This window comes from Beta vulgaris, chromosome 5 (genome assembly GCF_026745355.1).
Source record: "Beta vulgaris subsp. vulgaris cultivar EL10 chromosome 5, EL10.2, whole genome shotgun sequence".
Lineage (NCBI taxonomy): Eukaryota > Viridiplantae > Streptophyta > Magnoliopsida > Caryophyllales > Amaranthaceae > Beta > Beta vulgaris.
Window position 1 is genome coordinate 9,661,621 of NC_079206.1, and position 19,227 is coordinate 9,680,847.

Genomic DNA, 19,227 nt, shown 5'->3' on the forward strand with positions numbered 1-19,227 from the left:
CTTATAGTTATGATTTATGAAGACTACTCCGGATTTAGGAATGAGGAAGTGGAGACGTGGGGTTGGCAATTAAGAATGGGAGTAGGTAGGGGGCTAAAACCGTGAGTAATTGTACAGTATCTTTAATTTTATTAGTTGTCAAGTTAAAGTGAAAATGAACAAATAAATAAATCACAGAGTAGCGGACCTCATTAAACAAAACGTGTGGGATCTAAGTGCCCTCTCGTACCCCCTGCCTAATTTCATTGTTGACCAGATTCTTTTCCTCCCCATTCCTTTCCAAAATGGTAGAGATATGAAGTTCTCCACCCTCGTTCATAATGGTAAGTTCTCTCTCTCTCGAGCGTACTCCAAGGTGGTGCAAAATAGATTGGCCAAGCAGGGAAGTGAGTGGATGAGTCTTCGAATTCCCCTTAAACTTCACATCTTTGTTTGGCTTATGTGGTGGGATCACCTTCCTTCTCGTTGAATCTTGTACTGTATGAATATAGTCCCGAACCCAGATTGCTCGTGTTGTGATTTGGGGGAGGAGAGGTTTTTCCATGTCTTGCGAGATTTCTACTATGCCTCCCAAGTTTGGGACTTACTCACCCCTTCCCCCCCCCCCCCGATAATTTTTGGGAGATCTCGAAGGTTGGGGATTGGCTTTATGCCCCTCTGACTTCGGATCATGAGTTTTGGGGGATCAAATGGTCGATATTAGTCCCCTTCATTTGTTTTGAGATTTGGAAGGCTCGTAATCACCTGGTCTTTGATGCTAAAAAACATGCTCCCTCCTAACACATTTTAAATGTTGATATTGCCCTTGTTAAGGAATTCATTGCACACCAAAACTCATTTTCCCTCCCTCGGAGCCAACCCCTCTTTCTCGTGTTAGTTTTCCTTTTCCCCGGTCCATGTGAATGTCGACGCTTCCTTTATGAACATTGAAATCGAGTCATGTTTTGCAGGTGTTATACGGGATAGTCTAGAAATTTAGTGTTTTGGTTTTTATTGTTTGGTATATGCTACTAACCCACTACATGCAGAACTTTTGGCTATCCGCCAAGGGCTCCACATAGTTAGCAAAGCAAATTACTTCCATTTTGTGCTTCATTCGGATTGTAAACAGGTGATTGACATGCTCAATAGTGGTGACACGCAAATTGAGGATTTTTATAGTGATATTTATTATGAATTGCAGGGAACTGCAACATTACTTTCAAGAGACAAGATTCACTTTCATTAGGAGAACAGAGAACCATATTGCATATGCTCTTGCGCATGGTTATAGGATGGGGCATGAAACCCTCAATGTAATTAGGCGTTTTCCCACTCCCCTTAATTATTGCCAAAACTTATTATCTACATATTGTAATAGGCTTCCAGCCTTAATTTATTGTTAATCTAATATTACCGTTGTTCACCAAAAAAAAAATTCTAATTAAAGGTTGTTCCTTTCCAATTTATCGAGTGTAATATTGAATGCAGATTCAAAAAGGTTAATTATATATGGTATATATTTTGCTTCATCTCAACCTGTTCTCCAAAAAAAGTCCGCAATAATTACTTATTCACCAAAAAATTTCAATCCTTATAATTTAATTTAGCACAGAGCCCTGAATTGCACGAAACTGCCCTAATAGCTAACTTCATAAAAAGAATAGATCCAATCCAAAGACCAAAATCTTACGATATACTGAAATATGCTACGGCCATAATGTAAATAATGGAACAAAAACATTTGTATTAGATAATGTAATAGTCAAATTAGTATTATTTAAATATAAATTATAAGTAGTGTAAGATTTTATGTTTAACTAAATTAAAAAAAAATAAAAATAAATAAGTAGTCAATTTTTATCCTAAAACTAATTGTTAATCAATATGGTAACTCCACAAGCTTATAAATTTATATATTTTTCTTCGCATATAATATGGATCGGAATAACACTTCCATTCGCATATGCATTATTCATAGGATCTTAACACATTATTATGCTAAAGTTGATGACAACGACTCACAAGGACCATGCATGTCGTTCAGTACATCAACTTGAATCATAATTCTATTCTTGCTGCCCATTGAGATAATTGAGGTAATAACAATAGAGAAATCCTTATATCCCCTCATTGACTCATTAAGAGAACAAGGACAGAATTTGGTAAAATGACACTTTCATGGACATACGTAAACCTGGCCTTATTCGATCTATTACAACAACGTAACGTGGTAGGATGGTACATATGTGATATGACTATATGAGTGCCAATGTGCCATCAGACACTGCTTCAAACTAACTCAAACCAAAAAAAAAAAGACTGGTTCAACATCTCACCTGCTACAAGTGACACTGTCACTACTATACGTCTATACTTGAACCATTGATGAAATTACTATATGTTAAAAACTGTTACTAGATCTTTTCCTTGACTATGATAAAGGACATGAATAACCCTCCTTTGAGCTACTGCTCATCTTTAGGGCTACTAGTCTCTTTTAACATTCTTTGCCTTCTATTTTTGCCTTGTATTTCTTTAACTTCATTCATATTTGGTGACTCGTTGCTTGATGCTGGAAACAACGATTATCTCTTCACCCTCTCCAAAGCGGACTCTCCTCCTTATGGTATAGACTTTTCGGCTTCCGGCGGCCAGCCCACCGGGAGATTCACTAACGGTCGTACGGTTTCCGATATTATAGGTAATATTTTGACAATAAATCAGGGGCCGGCTAATATGGAGAACATGTAATGTTATTAAACTCATCCTATATTAAAAGGAAAATGATATATGTAGCCCTTAGGGCTATGTATAAGGTGCTTAAAATGAAAATAAAATATTGAATCAAGCATTTATTACCTCAGTTGATGTGAAAATGTGTCTTAAATTCTTAAACTGTTTCCATTTAAAGAAATGTATTTAATGCTTATATGTAACCCTAAGGGCTACATATAACATTACCCATATTAAAATCATGACCCTTGTGTAGTTATGTCGTAAGATTTTTAACGAGGAATGCTATGTGATTAGTTACTTACCAATAAGCGTCCATTTTGGAAATAGCACATGGTATCAGGTATGATACTAATTACACATAGTTTGGTACTAACAGATCAGACTACTGCTATACCATCAATTAAGTATTTTCTAGGACGAACCATGCACATTGGCACTTATTTATATAAAAGTTTTGGTACTTTATTGGTACCATAATACTTTTAGTACCTCATATTGGTATTTAGAAATGCTAATTTGGTACCTTAAATAAGTGTAATGGTCCAAAGACCTTCATTGGTGTGATTGAATATTTTTTTTTCGTTTTCATTCATTTTAAGGTCAGTTTCATACAAACAGATCGATTTATGATTTTTCTCTTAAATTTTCCCTAGCTCAAAAAGAATACACCTATCACACATCAACCTTTAGTTTTTTAGGGAGACCATCCATGACTAGATTACTTTAATATATGATACTTAACTTTCGGATTGAAAAAGATGACAGTGGACCGTATGCTTGGCCGTACGATTTAAATTAGAGTTTTCTTCTTCTAAATGTTAAACTGGGTGCAGGACAGTTATTAGGAGCCAAATCTTTTCCTCCACCATTCCTAGCTCCGAACTCCCAAGAGAACGCGATTCATGTTGGAATAAATTATGCCTCTGGATCAGCTGGAATATTGGTTGAAACTGGATCAATGTTTGTATGTCGCTAATGCATTGACATGCTTTTAATTGTATACCCTCTTATCTCTAATCGTTGTTCAAGTTTGACTTTTAAATTATTTAGTACCTCACTTTGAAAATACTTTTAAATGTATTAATTAAAACAAATACTATTATGCAAAATTTTGTTGGATTTAATTTCTCAAAGATATTTTCAATATGCAATTTTTATGATTTATATTCTTACACTGTTATCAAATCAAAATAATAGTGAAATGGCAAACATAAAAGTCAAACTCAAATGACTATTAGAAAACAGAGACATTAACTTTGAAAATCTGAGACGTTTTTGATTTTATGAAGATAGGGAGAATTCCACTACAGGAGCAAGTGGACTACTTTGAGCAAACAAAAGCTCATATAGTTGAGAAAATGGGAGAAACAGCAGCAAATATTCTCCTAAAGAATGCAATTTTCTCAATTGCTATTGGGTCTAATGACATCCTCAACTATATACAGCCATCTATACCATTTATTGGGCAGGAAAAGGTTGAACCATCTATGTTCCAGGACTTCATGCTCTCTAACCTGACCATGCAACTCAAGGTACATATTAAAACGCCTCCATTATTAAATTTAAAAAATGGTATTTATCTCATTATCTGTATGTCCTCATGAATTTTCGATCATTTTCTACCCTCATCTTGTGACAATATTGTATTGTACCCTTCCGTTGATGAAAGTTATTCAAAGAATCTTGTCATTAGTTGGACATTAACAAGTTCTATATTTATGATGCATTTTAAGAAATTCTAAGTTTGATTACTAGGTAATGTTGTACTTTTAATTGACTTCTATCAAGAAATTTATACTCATCTATTGAAATAAATCAAATAAATAAGAATATATAGTGACAAAGAAGCCACCCTAGTTATTGTTCGGAACAACTATTTTCGGATTGTAATATGTTTAACATTATTAGATAATGAATGAAATGCCATGTTCAAAAAAAAATAAAAAAAATAGTGAGAAAGAAGGGGATATAAACCACATGCAAAGAAAAAGGCAAGATATGGCTAATCTTTATTGATTTGTGAAGCGATTACACAAGTTAGGGGCGAGCAAGTTCGTTGTAGTAGGCATTGGACCGTTGGGATGCATACCCTTTGTTCGCGCTATCAAGCTAGTTTGGTTCAAGAATTGTTCGAATGAGGTGAATGAGTTCATTCAAGGCTACAACAGAAAACTAAACAAGGAGCTAAGTTTACTGAATGAAAATATGGGACAGGAAGCTACCTTTGTTTATGGTAACTCCTATGATATATTCATGGGTATCATATCTAATTATCTTCACTATGGTAAGATTAATTGTATCATGAAAGCCAATTAATACCCAAGATCATTTATACTTAGGCTCCGTTTGGTAGAGCGTAAAACGTTTTCTTGGAAAATTATTTTCCTCTATTTTCAGTTTTACATTTTAGGTTGGCAAAGGAGTGTAAAACCATTTTCCGTTGGTCGGTGTAAAATTACACTCCCAATGATGGAAAACCATTTTCCCTTCAAAATGAAAGGAAAATTGTTTTCCTTATCTCTCTTACACACTCCTCTCACTACCTCCTTACTTTCCCTTTCATATTTCTTTCACTTTCATTATTTTCCTTATATGGAACCAAACAACGGAAAACTAATTTCGGAATTGCGTTTTCCATTGTAAATTATTTTCCATGAAAATCATTTTACACTGAAAACGTTTTACGTTCTACCAAACGGAGTCTTAGTTAATGCAATTCTAGAAGAAGTTAATTAACTTGGTCTATGTGATGGGTGCATACTTGCAGGATTTGGAAATGCAAAGGATCCATGTTGCGGTGGATATTTTCCTCCATTTATGTGCTTCAAAGGGAAGGATATAAGTACAAGTTCTCTTCTATGTGAAGATAGGTCAAAGTACATTTTTTGGGATGCATATCATCCAACTGAAGCTTTCAACTTAATCATGGCCAAACAATTGCTTGATGGGGATCAAAGGATCACTTCTCCAATCAATATTCGGCAGCTTTACCAATACTAGGTCGTCACTACCTAATTGTTTGGGGAAGCTCAAGCTCATAGAATGTTGTACTTGGAAAAACTTGTAGTAGTAACTAATAATTGCTCTGAGTAACATGCACTATTGCATTACAATTACTAGGTGAACATTTACTTTTTTCAAACTAGTATATTTTTCAAGGGTGAAAAAATGCAATTGTATTACATAAATATCCACTACATGACATATTTCCCCCCCGCTAAAAATCCTCCACTTACATTCAAAAAGAAAATCCTCCACTCACATATGCATGAGTCAATTATGTTTTTTTTTTGCTACTCCTAAGTCTAATGCCTAGTTAAGACGTATTCTCATAATATCCTCACATAAGTATGTCTATTGTGAAACCAGGCCGGTTCATTTTTGTAACAGAAAATTAATGTGAAGTAACTAAGTAGGAGATTGTTACATCTACTCACTGGTAAATTATTCATTAAAAAAATAGACAATTAAAAAATAATTAATTCTATTGAATTAAATTCCACTAATTATTTATATTTATCTCTAGTAAATAGACTACTTATTAGATACACAAACTTTTTTGCGACGAAATAACGTCTGGTTGCTATTTCTAGCTTTGTTTGTGTTTGACGGATGGGCACTTGGAGGCATCCGCGTAAACATAAATTGTTATCATCAAATTAACAACGATAAAAGGTTTGACCAAAAGTGTCTCATTTAATATACTCCTATGCCAAATGGCTACAAGAGGACTGACTTTAACACTTAACAGTATCTTCGACAACCGCCAACTACACCAATCCTAGTAAACACTAGGCGTTGACTTATGATGTCTTCACTTTATTTCCACAACATTTCAAGCAGGAGTCCCCCCAAAACCTCTTCAGAAATTCAGAAATAAGAATAACATCTTCAGAATTCAAACCAATCCCTCTTTTCTTTTAAAAAAATCATGGGGTTGTGGCTTCCCAAAGCACTAAAGTTTTAGGTGAATATGAATGTGCGAGAAAGTCAACACCACTACTTTAGCTGGCTGGCTATGAGTTATGGCTCTATTTAGCGCGTATTTCAAACATCCAGCTCTCTAATACTCCTACACTGTCAAAGTCAGCAGATATAATATTATAACTCAACGCTACTAAGGTCTAAGGATGGCCTATTAATCACAAATACAGGTACGTGTTCGAATGTTAGAATTAGTTATTGTCTAATATGTTTATATTGAAGTATTCATTATGTATAAGTACAAATAATTTTGAGTTGAAATTATATTAGATAAAATTAAATACTACTTGATTACACATTCTAAATCATTGGAATCAAGTTGGAGATCTTGCTTCAAACTTTTGTAAATAGATTCATTTAGGAGTTAGATCAAGAAATTGCTTCTTGTTTAATGTGAAAGAGAGTTGTTTTTCTTGTTGTATTGATATTCATCTCTATTCATATTGATACAAGGAAAATTATACCTAGTGATTTTGAATAGTGTCCTATATATGGACCCCCTTTTCTCATCTTTCTCAATTCTAGTGTCTTTACTACATACTCCCTCCGTTTCCTAAAGATCTTCCTTGTTACTGTTCCTACAGATATCAAGGAGGATCCATTTGTGTGGGCTTGTGGGGTGGGTAAAGTAGGAGAGAGAAAGGGGTTAAGATAAATAAACAAATAAAAATGGGTTAAAGTAGGAGAGGAAAGGGAGTAAAATTGAATTACTAATGTAATGGTGGACCATATGATAGAGACATAAGAGGGCAAAAAAGGGAAAAAATTTCCAAATAAAGAATAAAGTAAAAGAGGAAAGATCTTTTGGAAACGCCCTTAAACGGAAAGAGGGAAGATCTTTAGGAAACGGAGGGAGTATGTGACATGTATCAATAAAAAAAAAAGAAATTATATATATATATATATATATAGAAGTGAGTTCATATGAGAATGCATACTTATATGAGAAATGAGAATGAAATTTTACACGCTATAACTCTTATGAAAAAGTGATATAACTCCAAAAACAAAATATTTGAATTTTCAAAATTCAAAAAATACAAATTTCTTTTTGAATTCAAAATTTTTTAGAGAGATATAACTCTAATGAATAAGCGTTGTAATTCTAAACCAATCGTGTGGTTGAGATTCATTCTCATTTCTCATGTAAGGAGCATTCTCATGTGATCTTGCCTATATATATATATATATATGTATATATATATATATATATATATATATATATATATATATATATATATATATATATATATATATATATATATAGAAGGGGGAATTATCAGTGCATATCCGACATTGAGCATCCATTCCAATACCCTATAACATATTTCTTCTGTTTTTATTAGTTGATCCATTTCTTTAGGCATATTTGTCAGTCACTAATTTGAACTTTAATATCTCTAATTATCAATAAGAAAAAAATACTAAATTGATATCTAAAAAAAATATTGAGACAAATCTAACAAGACCTCGCATGATTGTAATTTTTCATTAGTACAAATCACAAGAAATAATCAAATATGCATTGAGATAAATCTAACAATATTTCAATAATTATATTTTTCCTCAAGTACAAATCACAAGTATGTATATTATCAAAGTCAAAATGAGTCATCGAATAAAAAATGGAAAAAATAGATGGTAAATTAGAGGTTGGGTAGGCATCTAATCCTGAGAGGCCAAGATGACCTCTCACAGGGGCATTTTTGACATTTCGCACAAAAAAACAAAAAAAAACAGACCCTGAACTTTGATACCAACTTATGCCAAAGCTCAGTAAAATTGAAACCAATACTAAAATAACTCTTACTTTGGTACCTAATTATTAGTAAACTTTGGTATCAACTTTGAGTTTTTGTATCAATTATAATTACTTTAGTATCAACTTTGAGTTTTTGTATCAATTATAATTACTTTAGTATCAACTTTGAGCTTTGGTATTAGTAGTAATACCAAAGTAATACTTTGGTACCTCAAAATAACAAAATTTTGGCCTCTTGAGCTTTAGTACCTAAGTAACTCTTACTTCAATTGGTACCTTCAGATTTCAAAATGAGAGGCCAAATTGTCACTCCCTCTGTCCTATAATATAAGCCCCCTTTTCTTATTAAAGTGTCACAAAATATAAGTCCTATTTCTATTTTCAATCAATAATTATGCCCAAAATACCCTCATGAAAATAATTTAATTCCCAAAAAGTCCTTATAATTTCAGCTTTCAATGCACCATTATTAATGATAAAATGAAATCTTTTACCCCATCTCACTCTTCTACACATTAAACCATGCAATATTAATGTCCAGTTTTATTTTTTGTTAAAAAGAAAAAAAAATTGTAGATGTTTCCCAATAAAAATAAATCTTTTTATTTAAATAAAACAAGATTCCATCTATACTAATATATTAAAAGGCGTGCCTAAACAAGCAACGGTGCCACGTGGCGCTCTCCCTAAGGGCGTTTTACTCCATGCACTACAAAAAAAAGTCCATTTAGAGACGGACAAAATCCGTCCCTAAAAAGGTCAAATCCGTCGCTATATGGGCTTAGAGACGGATATTGTCCCTCTCTAAAACCCTTGTCGCTAATTCGAGTTAGAGACGGATTTTAAAAATCCGTCTCTAAAGTTTAGAGACGGATTTTGCAAATCCGTATCTAAACTTAGAGACGGATTTTGAAAATCCGTCTCTAAACTTAGAGACGGATTTTAAAAATCCGTCTCTAAGTTTAGAGACGGATTTCGAAAATCCGTCTCTAAATTCGCTGAAAATAAAAAAAAATATATAAACGAAATTAACAACACGATAGTTCCTAATATTATCATGATTATATTTAATCACCTATTATTACCTACCTAGTTCAAGTTGATCTCATTACCATTTAGGAATATCCCTTAAGTAAACCCGGTTCAGCTCTACAAGGGAAAGTATAAGAAGACTCCACAGTCGCAAGAATCGCTGTTCGTAGGAATCGAACTTGTAACCTCAAAGAAACGAGAAGAAGCTCCAACCAACTAACCAAATACAACTTGTATACTTCTCTACATAATATTGGTAATATGTAGAAGAAATATTAGAAACGGATTCAAAAATCCGTCCCTAATTTAGAGACGGATTTTCAAATCCGTCCCTAAATTAGAGACGGATTTCTAAAATCCGTCTCTAAATTAGAGACGGATTTCTAAAATCCGTCTCGAACTTAGAGACGGATTTCTAAAATCCGTCCCTAAATTAAAGAAGCGCAATAAAATATTCATATTTGAATTTAGAGACGGATTTTTAGAATCCGTCTCTAAATTTAGAGACGGATTCTAAAAATCCGTCCCTAAATTAGAGACGGATTTTGAAAATCCGTCTCTAAATTAAATACGTGCAATAAAATATTCATATGTAAATTTAGAGACGGATTTTTTAAATCCGTCTCTAACTTTAGAGACGGATTTTTAAATCCGTCTCTAACTTTAGAGACGGATTTAAAAATCCGTCTCTAACTTTAGGGACGGATTATCAATATCCGTCCCTAAGTTAGAGACGGATTTTCAAAATCCGTCTCTAAATTTATTTCGAGACGGATTTTTAAAATCCGTCTCTAATTAGGACGGATTTTTAAAATCCATCCCTAAAGTTAGAGACGGATTTAAAAATCCGTCTCTAAATAAATTTAGAGACGGATTATCAATATTCCGTCTCTAAATTAGAAACGGATATATATCCGTCTCCAAAAATCCGTCGCTATATAAGCTTTTTTTTGTAGTGATGTAAATTCGTAATTCACAACAATAAAAAAAGTTAGAAATTGCATAGTATAAGGTTTGATCCCGGGACCTCATGAAAATATACTAAAGTCTTAACCACTCAACCAAATAACATTTAGTGTTATCATCTTAAACTATAATATTAATGAATGAAAATTTTCCTTACCCGGGGCGTAGCCCGAGCCTAATTACTAGTTTTACCTTAATTTCCGTGTAAAAACAGAATCAAGACCTATATTATGGGAGGAAGGGAGTATAAGTTTGGTACCTCTCACTTTGGTACATCTCACAATGAGACGCCTAGGGCTGCTTATCGGTCGAGCTGCACTTGAATTGTGGTGTGCTCTGCTTGTGTTAGTTTAAGTTTATTCGAGCTCGACCCGGGCTTGAAGCTAAATGAGTCGAACTTTGTTAGTTTAAGTTTATTCGAGCTCAAGCCGAGCGTGAAGCTGAATGAGTCGAACTTTATTCGAGCCGAGCTTTGACCAAATTTTAACGAGCCGAGCTCGAACTGTTCACGAACCGGCTTGACCCTTTATCACCCCTAGTTTTTACATGCTTTCTTTGTTTTTCCTTTTTTAATATTTGAGATTTATAAGTTTTCTTTTAGACAATGAAACTATTAACTTATTGTTGTGTAATAATTAGATTAATATATGTATGTTTGTATGTATAAATATATTATTCTTCTATATGAAAGTATAATCGAGCCTGTTCACGAGCTTTCCTGTCGACCTTTGTCTAGCTCAGCTCGACTCGTTAAAGTCTCTAGCCAAGTCTAAATCCGAACCGAGCCACCACGAGCCGAGCTTTGACCGAATTGATCCCGAACTGTTCGCGAACATGTCAAACTCATTAACACCCCAACGCCAACACTTCCTCACAAAATCACCACATGAGCTAGCTAGTTGTTCATTAATTCAAACCGCTAACTCAATAGCAATTTTACTGTTGATGTTAAACGTTATATGTTGAACAAGGGATGTCAAATATCAATATGGATTTATTAGTGGTTACAAGGAGGAATTCAAGTGGACATTAAAGAGAAGATGTCAGAGATTGAAGAGGGGGTCCAGCAAGTGAATACTCAAAGACTGAGTATGGCCGAGCTACTGAGGTCCTTGCTGTCAAGTGAGTTGGTTGAGTCTGTTTAAAGTCCAGACTAGAAACACACACAAATGCAAGACAGTTTGATCTCAGCCATGTGGTTCTTATTATATGGAACCAACTTATTATTATTGGCTTTACAATTTCCTCTTTTGCTGCCCTACCTCTACTGTAATTTCACTTTCCATGTCGAATTGTGGGTGTTTGTAAATGTACTCATTATTACTATCATTAGATGTGGCAAATATCTAATCTCATCAAGGGGAATATGTTGGGAGAAATGGGAAGTTTTCCTATCTCCCCAACCACAAAATTTATCGACAATCTACACCCAGGGCGAAAATTTCTAGGTTTATAACAATAATAAATAAATTGATCTTTACTAATAATCTCTGAAATTGACAAATGTCCCCATTATGTTTCTATTTAAGGCATTTTGGGTGGGGAAAAAGAACTTAGTGATAAATAGCCTCTTTTTTCTTCTAAAGATATTAATTTTGGAAGAAAATCTAATGATGTTGTCTTCAATTATTGTTTTATTTTACATCACCTCTTCAAAAGTTTTACTTAAAATATCTCTTTTTATTTACAATTATTATCACTTTAAAGAATAAATTATATATTAGTAAAAAAATTGTACAGAATATTACATATTTGAAAAAGAATATTCATTCCTATAAATATTTTATCACAAGACATTATCACTATAGCCTTATAAGTTAGGAAAACCTTTGTTATATTACTATTATTTGTTAAGCTTACTCCTATTTAAGATTTTTGGAGAACTTTCAACAAAATCCTCTAGCCTTAGACAAGGTCTAAGCCAAATTAAAGAACATATTAACATTTCTTTTTCCTTGTCGTTCTCTCATCTCTCTCAAAACCTTCGCTTTAATTTCTTTTTGATATATCATCTGCTGAGGTGATGGTAAGTCCCTCTTTTCAGTTTTTGACCAACTCTTATGTAAAATGTGTGCAAGCTTTTAACTTTTCTATCTATTTATTGGGTTTTATTTCTCTAATTGTAAGAGTTCGGAGACTTTTGTTTTGATAATTGTGCCATATTGTGGCAAATGTTCGTTCATCACCATGACCAATTGGATCAGATCAAGTCATACTCAAAGACTACCACAAATTGATAGATTCCCTTTTAAAATCTATATTTATATATACATCCATTTCACAATACATGCACCATTTTTCTCTTTTGGATGTTTCAAAATATATGCACCATTTTCTCTTTTGTGTGTTTCACAATACATCATCTCCTTTAAAACATAATCACACGAGTTTGAAATGCAATGACAACCCTCTCTCTCCTCACCCTTGATTTATGTGCCATATAAAAATGGTGCATGTATTGTGAACGAAAGTAGTAATTATTATAACAAAGAGGCAATTACGATAAGCCGCCATGTGTCACTTCAATTCACCTCATAGGTTGACCTGACGCTGCTTAATCGCTAACATGGTTTTCCCATTTAAAATGATTAAAAGATTGACATAAGAAGGCTTGATCCATATCCTCTTACTTCATAATTTACCATCAAGCTACATCTATTTTATGTAATCAAATTCAAATTTCAACAACTAAATCCTTATGTCTTATCTAATTTTTGAATAATAAAATTACAACAGAAAAATAAATGAGCCAAGCATGAACAAGAAATGTAGACACCTAGGCGGCCACATGTCCTCCACCCCCTCAAACACTAACATGGCACCACGTCATTTTGTGACTTGACCTTTATGTGGAACATTGCCAATGTAAAATTTTGAGCCTTTAACCTCAAGCATGGAAAAAATAGACCCTCTCCTTGCTGTTTTTTTCAAGATTAATGATGGTGTTACCGATTTCTAATTGAAACCAAAAGTTAGTTTGCAACGTTAATTTGCATGCATATTATTAAATAAAAGGGCTTATTTTCATTCTTTTTTACTAACATGTCATTTCCTTTGAAAATGATCATCGGATTTGCGTAATAGAACTACATATCCCTGACCTCTTACTTTTTATGTCATTATCTTACTACCGAAGGCCCTTTCCTTTTGTTGTCCATCTCTAAGCTACATATCCTATATGGAACCATATTCGAATTCCAACTACTAATAACACATTCTCCTTTTATTAACACAGCTAAAAAAATAACCCGAAACATCGTCCAAATCCAAACACTAGTGTTTTATCAAACATCAATGTGAAAGAAGATTTCTAGAAGTCTTAGATCTTATCATTGATCACCGTTTTACCTTAAGAAAATCATAAATTAATCAACTTAATACGTCATGTATTTATTGATTTTTAACTTCTATTAGAAATGATTCATGACTCCAAATCAAAGAATTAATCTTAAATTCATAAACATTGAGGTCTAAGCCACAAAAAATGCGAGAAAAAAATGACATTACTATTTATCGCCCATATTTACTTAAAATCGTCCGTATTTTTTTCAAAATTTTCCTAAACTACATAGGGGAAAAAATTTGTCGGTGGTTGTTTCGGAGTGGTGGTGGTTTCGATGGTGGTGGTTTCAGTGGTGGTGGTTCCGTTGTGGTGATGGCTTCGGTGGTGGTGGTTCTGGTGGTGGTGGTTGAAGTGAGGTGAGAGAAAGTGAGAGGAGGGGAGAGAGAGAGTGAGAATACATAGGGGTAGTTTAGAAAATTTTTGAAAAAAATATGGGCGATTTTTAGTAAATATGAACGGGTAAATAGCGAATAGACAAAGACTGGGTCGTACATGTTCTAGGATCTTACTTGCTGGGTAAAACTCTTGAGACATAAATCCCAAACTAAAAGCCCAAATGCAATGAAATTAATAGTCTTGACAATTTTTATATTTTGGCCCATCAGAGTGAGTCTAACCAAATTAGGTATTTCATTAACAAGGGCTTTTGCATAAGAAGCTTTGAAATGGATGCTAAAAGCAGCATCTGCGTGGCATGAATTTTGACCTCACAAAAAGAAGATATGAGCTTCTTTTTTCTTTTTGTCTTTTTTTTTTTTTTGAGGCGGAAGATATCAGCTTTTTTATTAAAACTTTCTGATTAGAACCCAAAATAAGCTTTCAGAGTTGTGTCAATGCATACACTAAACAACTATTTTAATAGCTAACTAAGTAACTAATGGTAGATAACAGTTAAACACTAACAATTAATTCATTTAGTAACACTCTCTTAATAAAAAGAAAAAAAAAAGAAATATCGTTTAATAACACTCGAGAATAGCTATTTGAGTAATTTACTCCAAACACTTTAGCTAGTTTTGTCGAACAAACCCTTAGACAGTCATTATTTGTATTTTCGTTAATAAGGAGCTTCGGGAAAGAATTCAATAAAAAAAAAAAAAATCGCATTGTTTACTAATAATCCAGAGCCACACAGTTAGCTCAGTTTTACTTCCTGTTTAATGTTATGATCCTTAAACTGAAGAGAATAAACCAAGTCCTCTTATCAAAACAAAAAACACACAATCTTGTGTTAGACTTGGACACACGCTTGAAGAAACTCTCGTTATCTGTTTACCCTGTAAAAACACACTACTAATACACCAGTAATAGTAGAAGAGATACCATATCAAGGGAGGATTATACATATTCATGGTGGTATTGAGTTTCCAACCCGTCCAATTCCGAGTTAATAGTACAACAACTAACTGCTTCGAGCAGAAATATAAATATGGAAGGCAAAACAACATGAGTAGAGTAAGATGTGGCATAGCAGAGCCAACAGGTCAGCCTGCTCCTATGGGGCAGAAGACAAAGTACAAAGATGGCTTCTTTGAGATGATTTTCATGAATCTTTTTGCTAGGAAGATGGAGAAGTTTGCTTCATCTGCTGGCCAGAGAAAGCAGGAGAATGATGGGTGGTTTAAGTATGATTACGAGAGATTTGTCGATGTATCGAAGAGAGTAATGCAGGGAAGATCACGCCCACAGCAGCAACAGGTTGTTAGGGAAGTGCTATTGTCTATGCTCCCTCCTGGTGCCCCAGCTCAGGTCTCTCTTTTCTGCTCTTATTTACTTTACCTTTGAATTTGCTTAAATGATACAAGTAATTTATAATTGGATGTTTAGCACAATTTTACTGAAAGAAACACTGAGGACCTTCTGATTGATTATGTGCAGTTCAGAAAATTGTTTCCGCCAACAAAATGGGCTGCAGAGTTCAATGCAGCCCTGACTGTGCCGTTTTTCCATTGGCTTGTTGGACCTTCTGAGGTACGCTAATGACTAATCCCCCCGTTCCAAATTACTTGCTACAATTGTTTTTTCATCGACCTTTAATATTGAAGACAAACATTGGCTACTAACATATAGAGATAATTAGAAGCTGATATAAATATACACAATGAAACTAGTTACACATGAATCTTAAGCTTATGAAAGCAAATGTAACATGTATTTGAATGGAGGGGTGATATGCTACTCGTCTCCCCTACCCTTGTAAAAAGCTAATGCATAATAGTTATAATTTAATTCCTCAATCATAGTTAGCCAGTAAGCATAGCTACTGAGAAGCAGCTATTGAATAGAAAAAGCATGCAAATTAAAAGATCAGGCAATACTCTAGCACCAAAAAAAAGCAGTTCAGAGAAGTACCTGGCTTTAGAAGCTAAAAAAAGTGTTCATTCATCTAGCTCTTGCTCCTGTGTGATATGAGCCTCATCAGCAGCAAGCGTGATTATCCAACGTTTGCCTACATGAATTTCAAAGTTTGTATTGTAGGTAATTGAAGTGGAAGTAAATGGAGTGAAACAAAGGAGTGGAGTGCTTATAAAGAAGTGCAGGTAGGCTAGCTGTTATGAAATTGGTTTTCAGTTAGTAACATCTACAAGCACCATTAATTATTTTCATGGAGAAAATTAGACTCTGATTAATGACCATCTCATTATGTCACCAAGGTACTTGGAGAACAGTGGTTGTGTTGGAATGTGTGTGAATATGTGCAAAATCCCAACACAAGACTTCTTCACCAACGAATTCGGACTTCCTCTGACCATGAATCCGAGTATGTTTCTACACTCTCTTGCTCTTTACAACTAAAGGGGTCAATTTAAAGTAACTAAGGCTTCATCTTATTCACCTGAAAGGCCCTTATGTAAAACTTCTTTTTCCTAATTGAACATATTATCGCTAAAATCTTCTTTTAAGCTGAAAATTGGAAAATTACGAAGTGTAGACCGGAAATCATGTTAATTATTGCCTTAACTCAATGGAGTGCCGACTCTGATCCAAAGGAACTATACCTATTTAGTTTGTGAACGACAACTAGCTTAGTATACAAAACATGTGGAGGCGATACCTATGACATGAGATTGAATCTCTTCTACATCGTACACCAAAAGAAAACCTCTGCCAGTTCAAGTAGTTAGTGTCTCTTAATTTCTCAATGTAAATCCTTTTAACATTCTTGATGCATCATTATGAGCAGAATTTGAAGATATGAGCTGTGAAATGGTGTATGGGCAAGTTCCACCACCTTTTGAAGAAGATGAGGTCTCCAAACAAGCTTGTTACAAGGATTTATGTAAGCACACAGAACTTCACTAATCATTGGATCTAAAGATGCTGTTTTCCAAATATCTAATCTATACTATCTTTTACACAGGTACCATGGCAAATCCAAGCGCCAGCCTTTGTCCTAAATTACTGTCATAAGAGAAACCTACGCGATTGCTGTAATGGCCTCATTCAACAGCTAGAACTATTACTTTTTACAGAGTAATAATGTATAAATGTATACATGATACATGTATAGCAACAAACTACACAAATCCACTATATAGGATTCAAAGTTTTGCTCCTACGTATGTCAACACTTCTCATCAAATCTACATTAACTATTCGGCAGGATTGCTATGGTCTAGAGAACTGCTTCCTATGTGTAACATCATATTTATCTTATACGCTTCTTCCATTTGGTTTTGCTTTAATTTAACTTCAGATGTGGGTGTATTTTGATCCTGCCTGCATTTGCTCATGTTGCAACTATAACAATGAAAAATACTTATCTGAAGGTGGATGTAAGAGTTGAATTTGAGAATGCTGCAACACGGCTAGGCTACTGTCCTAAAAGACGATTTGCTCCTGATCTATTACAAGTAGAATCGCAACTATTGACACCAAAATTAACACGATTCTGACCAGTGCAATTATGTACACCCACAAAAATCGGAAGGTCAGCTAGAAAAGCTCTACTCTAAATTTCCTTAAGCACAAATAACCGATTTTGATGTTTAAAATGTTTACTACATTTTCAAAAGTAGCGGCTCATTTGCATATTAAGCGCAATGATTTACAACTAGATGAAAAAAACTACTAGTGGAGAAGTCAACCAAGCAAATTAGCATGTAGAAGACTGAAGAGATTGTGATATGAAATATTCTCAATACTTTCACCAAACCTCCCTCGCAGCTTTGAAGACTATGGATCAGACTATGCACAACTAAATTAAAAAGTTTGACATAAAACGTTGCATAGCATAACTAGGGAGAATGGGGAAAATCCTAATTACAATTGTAGCGCCCACGAATTCACCTAGAGCTCCACCTCCTTCCCATAAGGCCTCATACTAATACTAATATAGTCAGTGAACTCCTATAAACTAGGTAACTCATTATCTCTCCGATGTGGGACTTGGGATGTATAACCAATAATTTTCCCCTCAAACCAAGGATCACTAGCTTCCCCTCCAGCAATAATCCGTCTAACCATCTCCTCTTTGCCTTGTGTGCTCTAGCGCCGATAATGGGGACCACCATTGTATGTGCGTTCTCCCAGTCGAACCGTCAGCTCTGATACCATTTCTGGGCCCACGAGTCGACCTAAAGCTCCACCATTAGCATGATATTGTCTTTTTGGGCCTAGCCAGCACGTTTGTTTTTGGGCTCCTTGCCAAAAGGCTTCATACTAATGTAGTTGGTGAACTATGATCTTATAAACTAAGTAACGCTTTATCTCTACGATGTGGGACTTGGGATGTATACCCAACAAAAAAACCAATTGAATAAATAGAGCTACAATTTTTTGCCACCACGCCCACTACTTTGTTGAACGAACGACTACAATGCTTAACCAGAACTTCCGTGAACTTCGCCGACAAGTACTTACCATTACCATATTTGATAGTGTCATAGTGTTCTTTTGACATAACAAGGTCAATCGTTGTTTGACAGTCGTAGTAAATGACAGATCTATGTAGACTCTTCGCCTCCACAATATTCATGGCTAACAAGAATAACCAGAATCTTAGCTACAAGAGGACTGTTAGCAAAAACTCTTTTCCCAAATCCCAATATTCAATCCCCCTCCCCATCTCTCACCACCCTTCTAAGACCTACAACATCTAGTGGTCCAACAAAGGAAGCAACATGGATCAAAAGAGACTCACATGGGTGGGCAAACATAGAATCAATGAGGACATTAGATCTCGAGGTATGGGTAAATGCTGATAAGAATCTCTCGCACATCTAGAAGCTTTAAAACTGATAACAATAATGGGGAGAAAGGTCAATATGCTTAAAGACACGCTAGTTTCGGTCCTTTTATATCTCATGACAAACATACGGGAAGACGGTAGTCCATCGTAGCCCCCGAAAACTTTGATCACTCAACATATTACTCTTAAGCCAGCTTTTGAAGTTAGGGGAGGCAGAAACAGGGGAATCAA

General features: G+C 34.6%; 2 protein-coding genes across 2 annotated transcripts; both read left to right on the top strand.

Annotated features, from left to right (window-relative positions):
• Positions 1 to 2,423: 2,423 nt before the first annotated feature.
• LOC104892755 (GDSL esterase/lipase At5g41890) lies at positions 2,424 to 5,810 on the top strand. Its single transcript, XM_048643912.2, has 5 exons — positions 2,424 to 2,683; positions 3,552 to 3,682; positions 4,008 to 4,250; positions 4,744 to 5,002; positions 5,486 to 5,810. Exons 1-5 carry the CDS (start codon positions 2,428 to 2,430, stop codon positions 5,716 to 5,718), a joined length of 1,122 nt encoding a protein of 373 aa, XP_048499869.1. The 5' UTR covers positions 2,424 to 2,427; the 3' UTR covers positions 5,719 to 5,810.
• A 9,139-nt stretch (positions 5,811 to 14,949) lies between these two features.
• LOC104892629 (beta-carotene isomerase D27, chloroplastic) lies at positions 14,950 to 17,475 on the top strand. The gene is made up of 6 exons (XM_010678610.4): positions 14,950 to 15,554; positions 15,684 to 15,776; positions 16,284 to 16,345; positions 16,460 to 16,566; positions 16,990 to 17,085; positions 17,167 to 17,475. Exons 1-6 carry the CDS (start codon positions 15,156 to 15,158, stop codon positions 17,214 to 17,216), a joined length of 807 nt encoding a protein of 268 aa, XP_010676912.1. The 5' UTR covers positions 14,950 to 15,155; the 3' UTR covers positions 17,217 to 17,475.
• Positions 17,476 to 19,227: the final 1,752 nt, after the last annotated feature.

Excerpts from the sequence above, each read along its gene's own strand:
- LOC104892629 (XM_010678610.4), top strand. The coding sequence starts at position 15,156 with ATGGTGGTATTGAGTTTCCAACCCGTCCAATTCCGAGTTAATAGTACA. Across the intron at positions 16,346-16,459 it reads GTGCTTATAAAGAAGTGCAG|GTACTTGGAGAACAGTGGTT; the intron begins GTAGGCTAGCTG and ends TATGTCACCAAG. Across the intron at positions 17,086-17,166 it reads AGCTTGTTACAAGGATTTAT|GTACCATGGCAAATCCAAGC; the intron begins GTAAGCACACAG and ends TCTTTTACACAG.
- LOC104892755 (XM_048643912.2), top strand. The coding sequence starts at position 2,428 with ATGAATAACCCTCCTTTGAGCTACTGCTCATCTTTAGGGCTACTAGTC. Across the intron at positions 4,251-4,743 it reads ACCTGACCATGCAACTCAAG|CGATTACACAAGTTAGGGGC; the intron begins GTACATATTAAA and ends TGATTTGTGAAG. Across the intron at positions 5,003-5,485 it reads ATCTAATTATCTTCACTATG|GATTTGGAAATGCAAAGGAT; the intron begins GTAAGATTAATT and ends GCATACTTGCAG.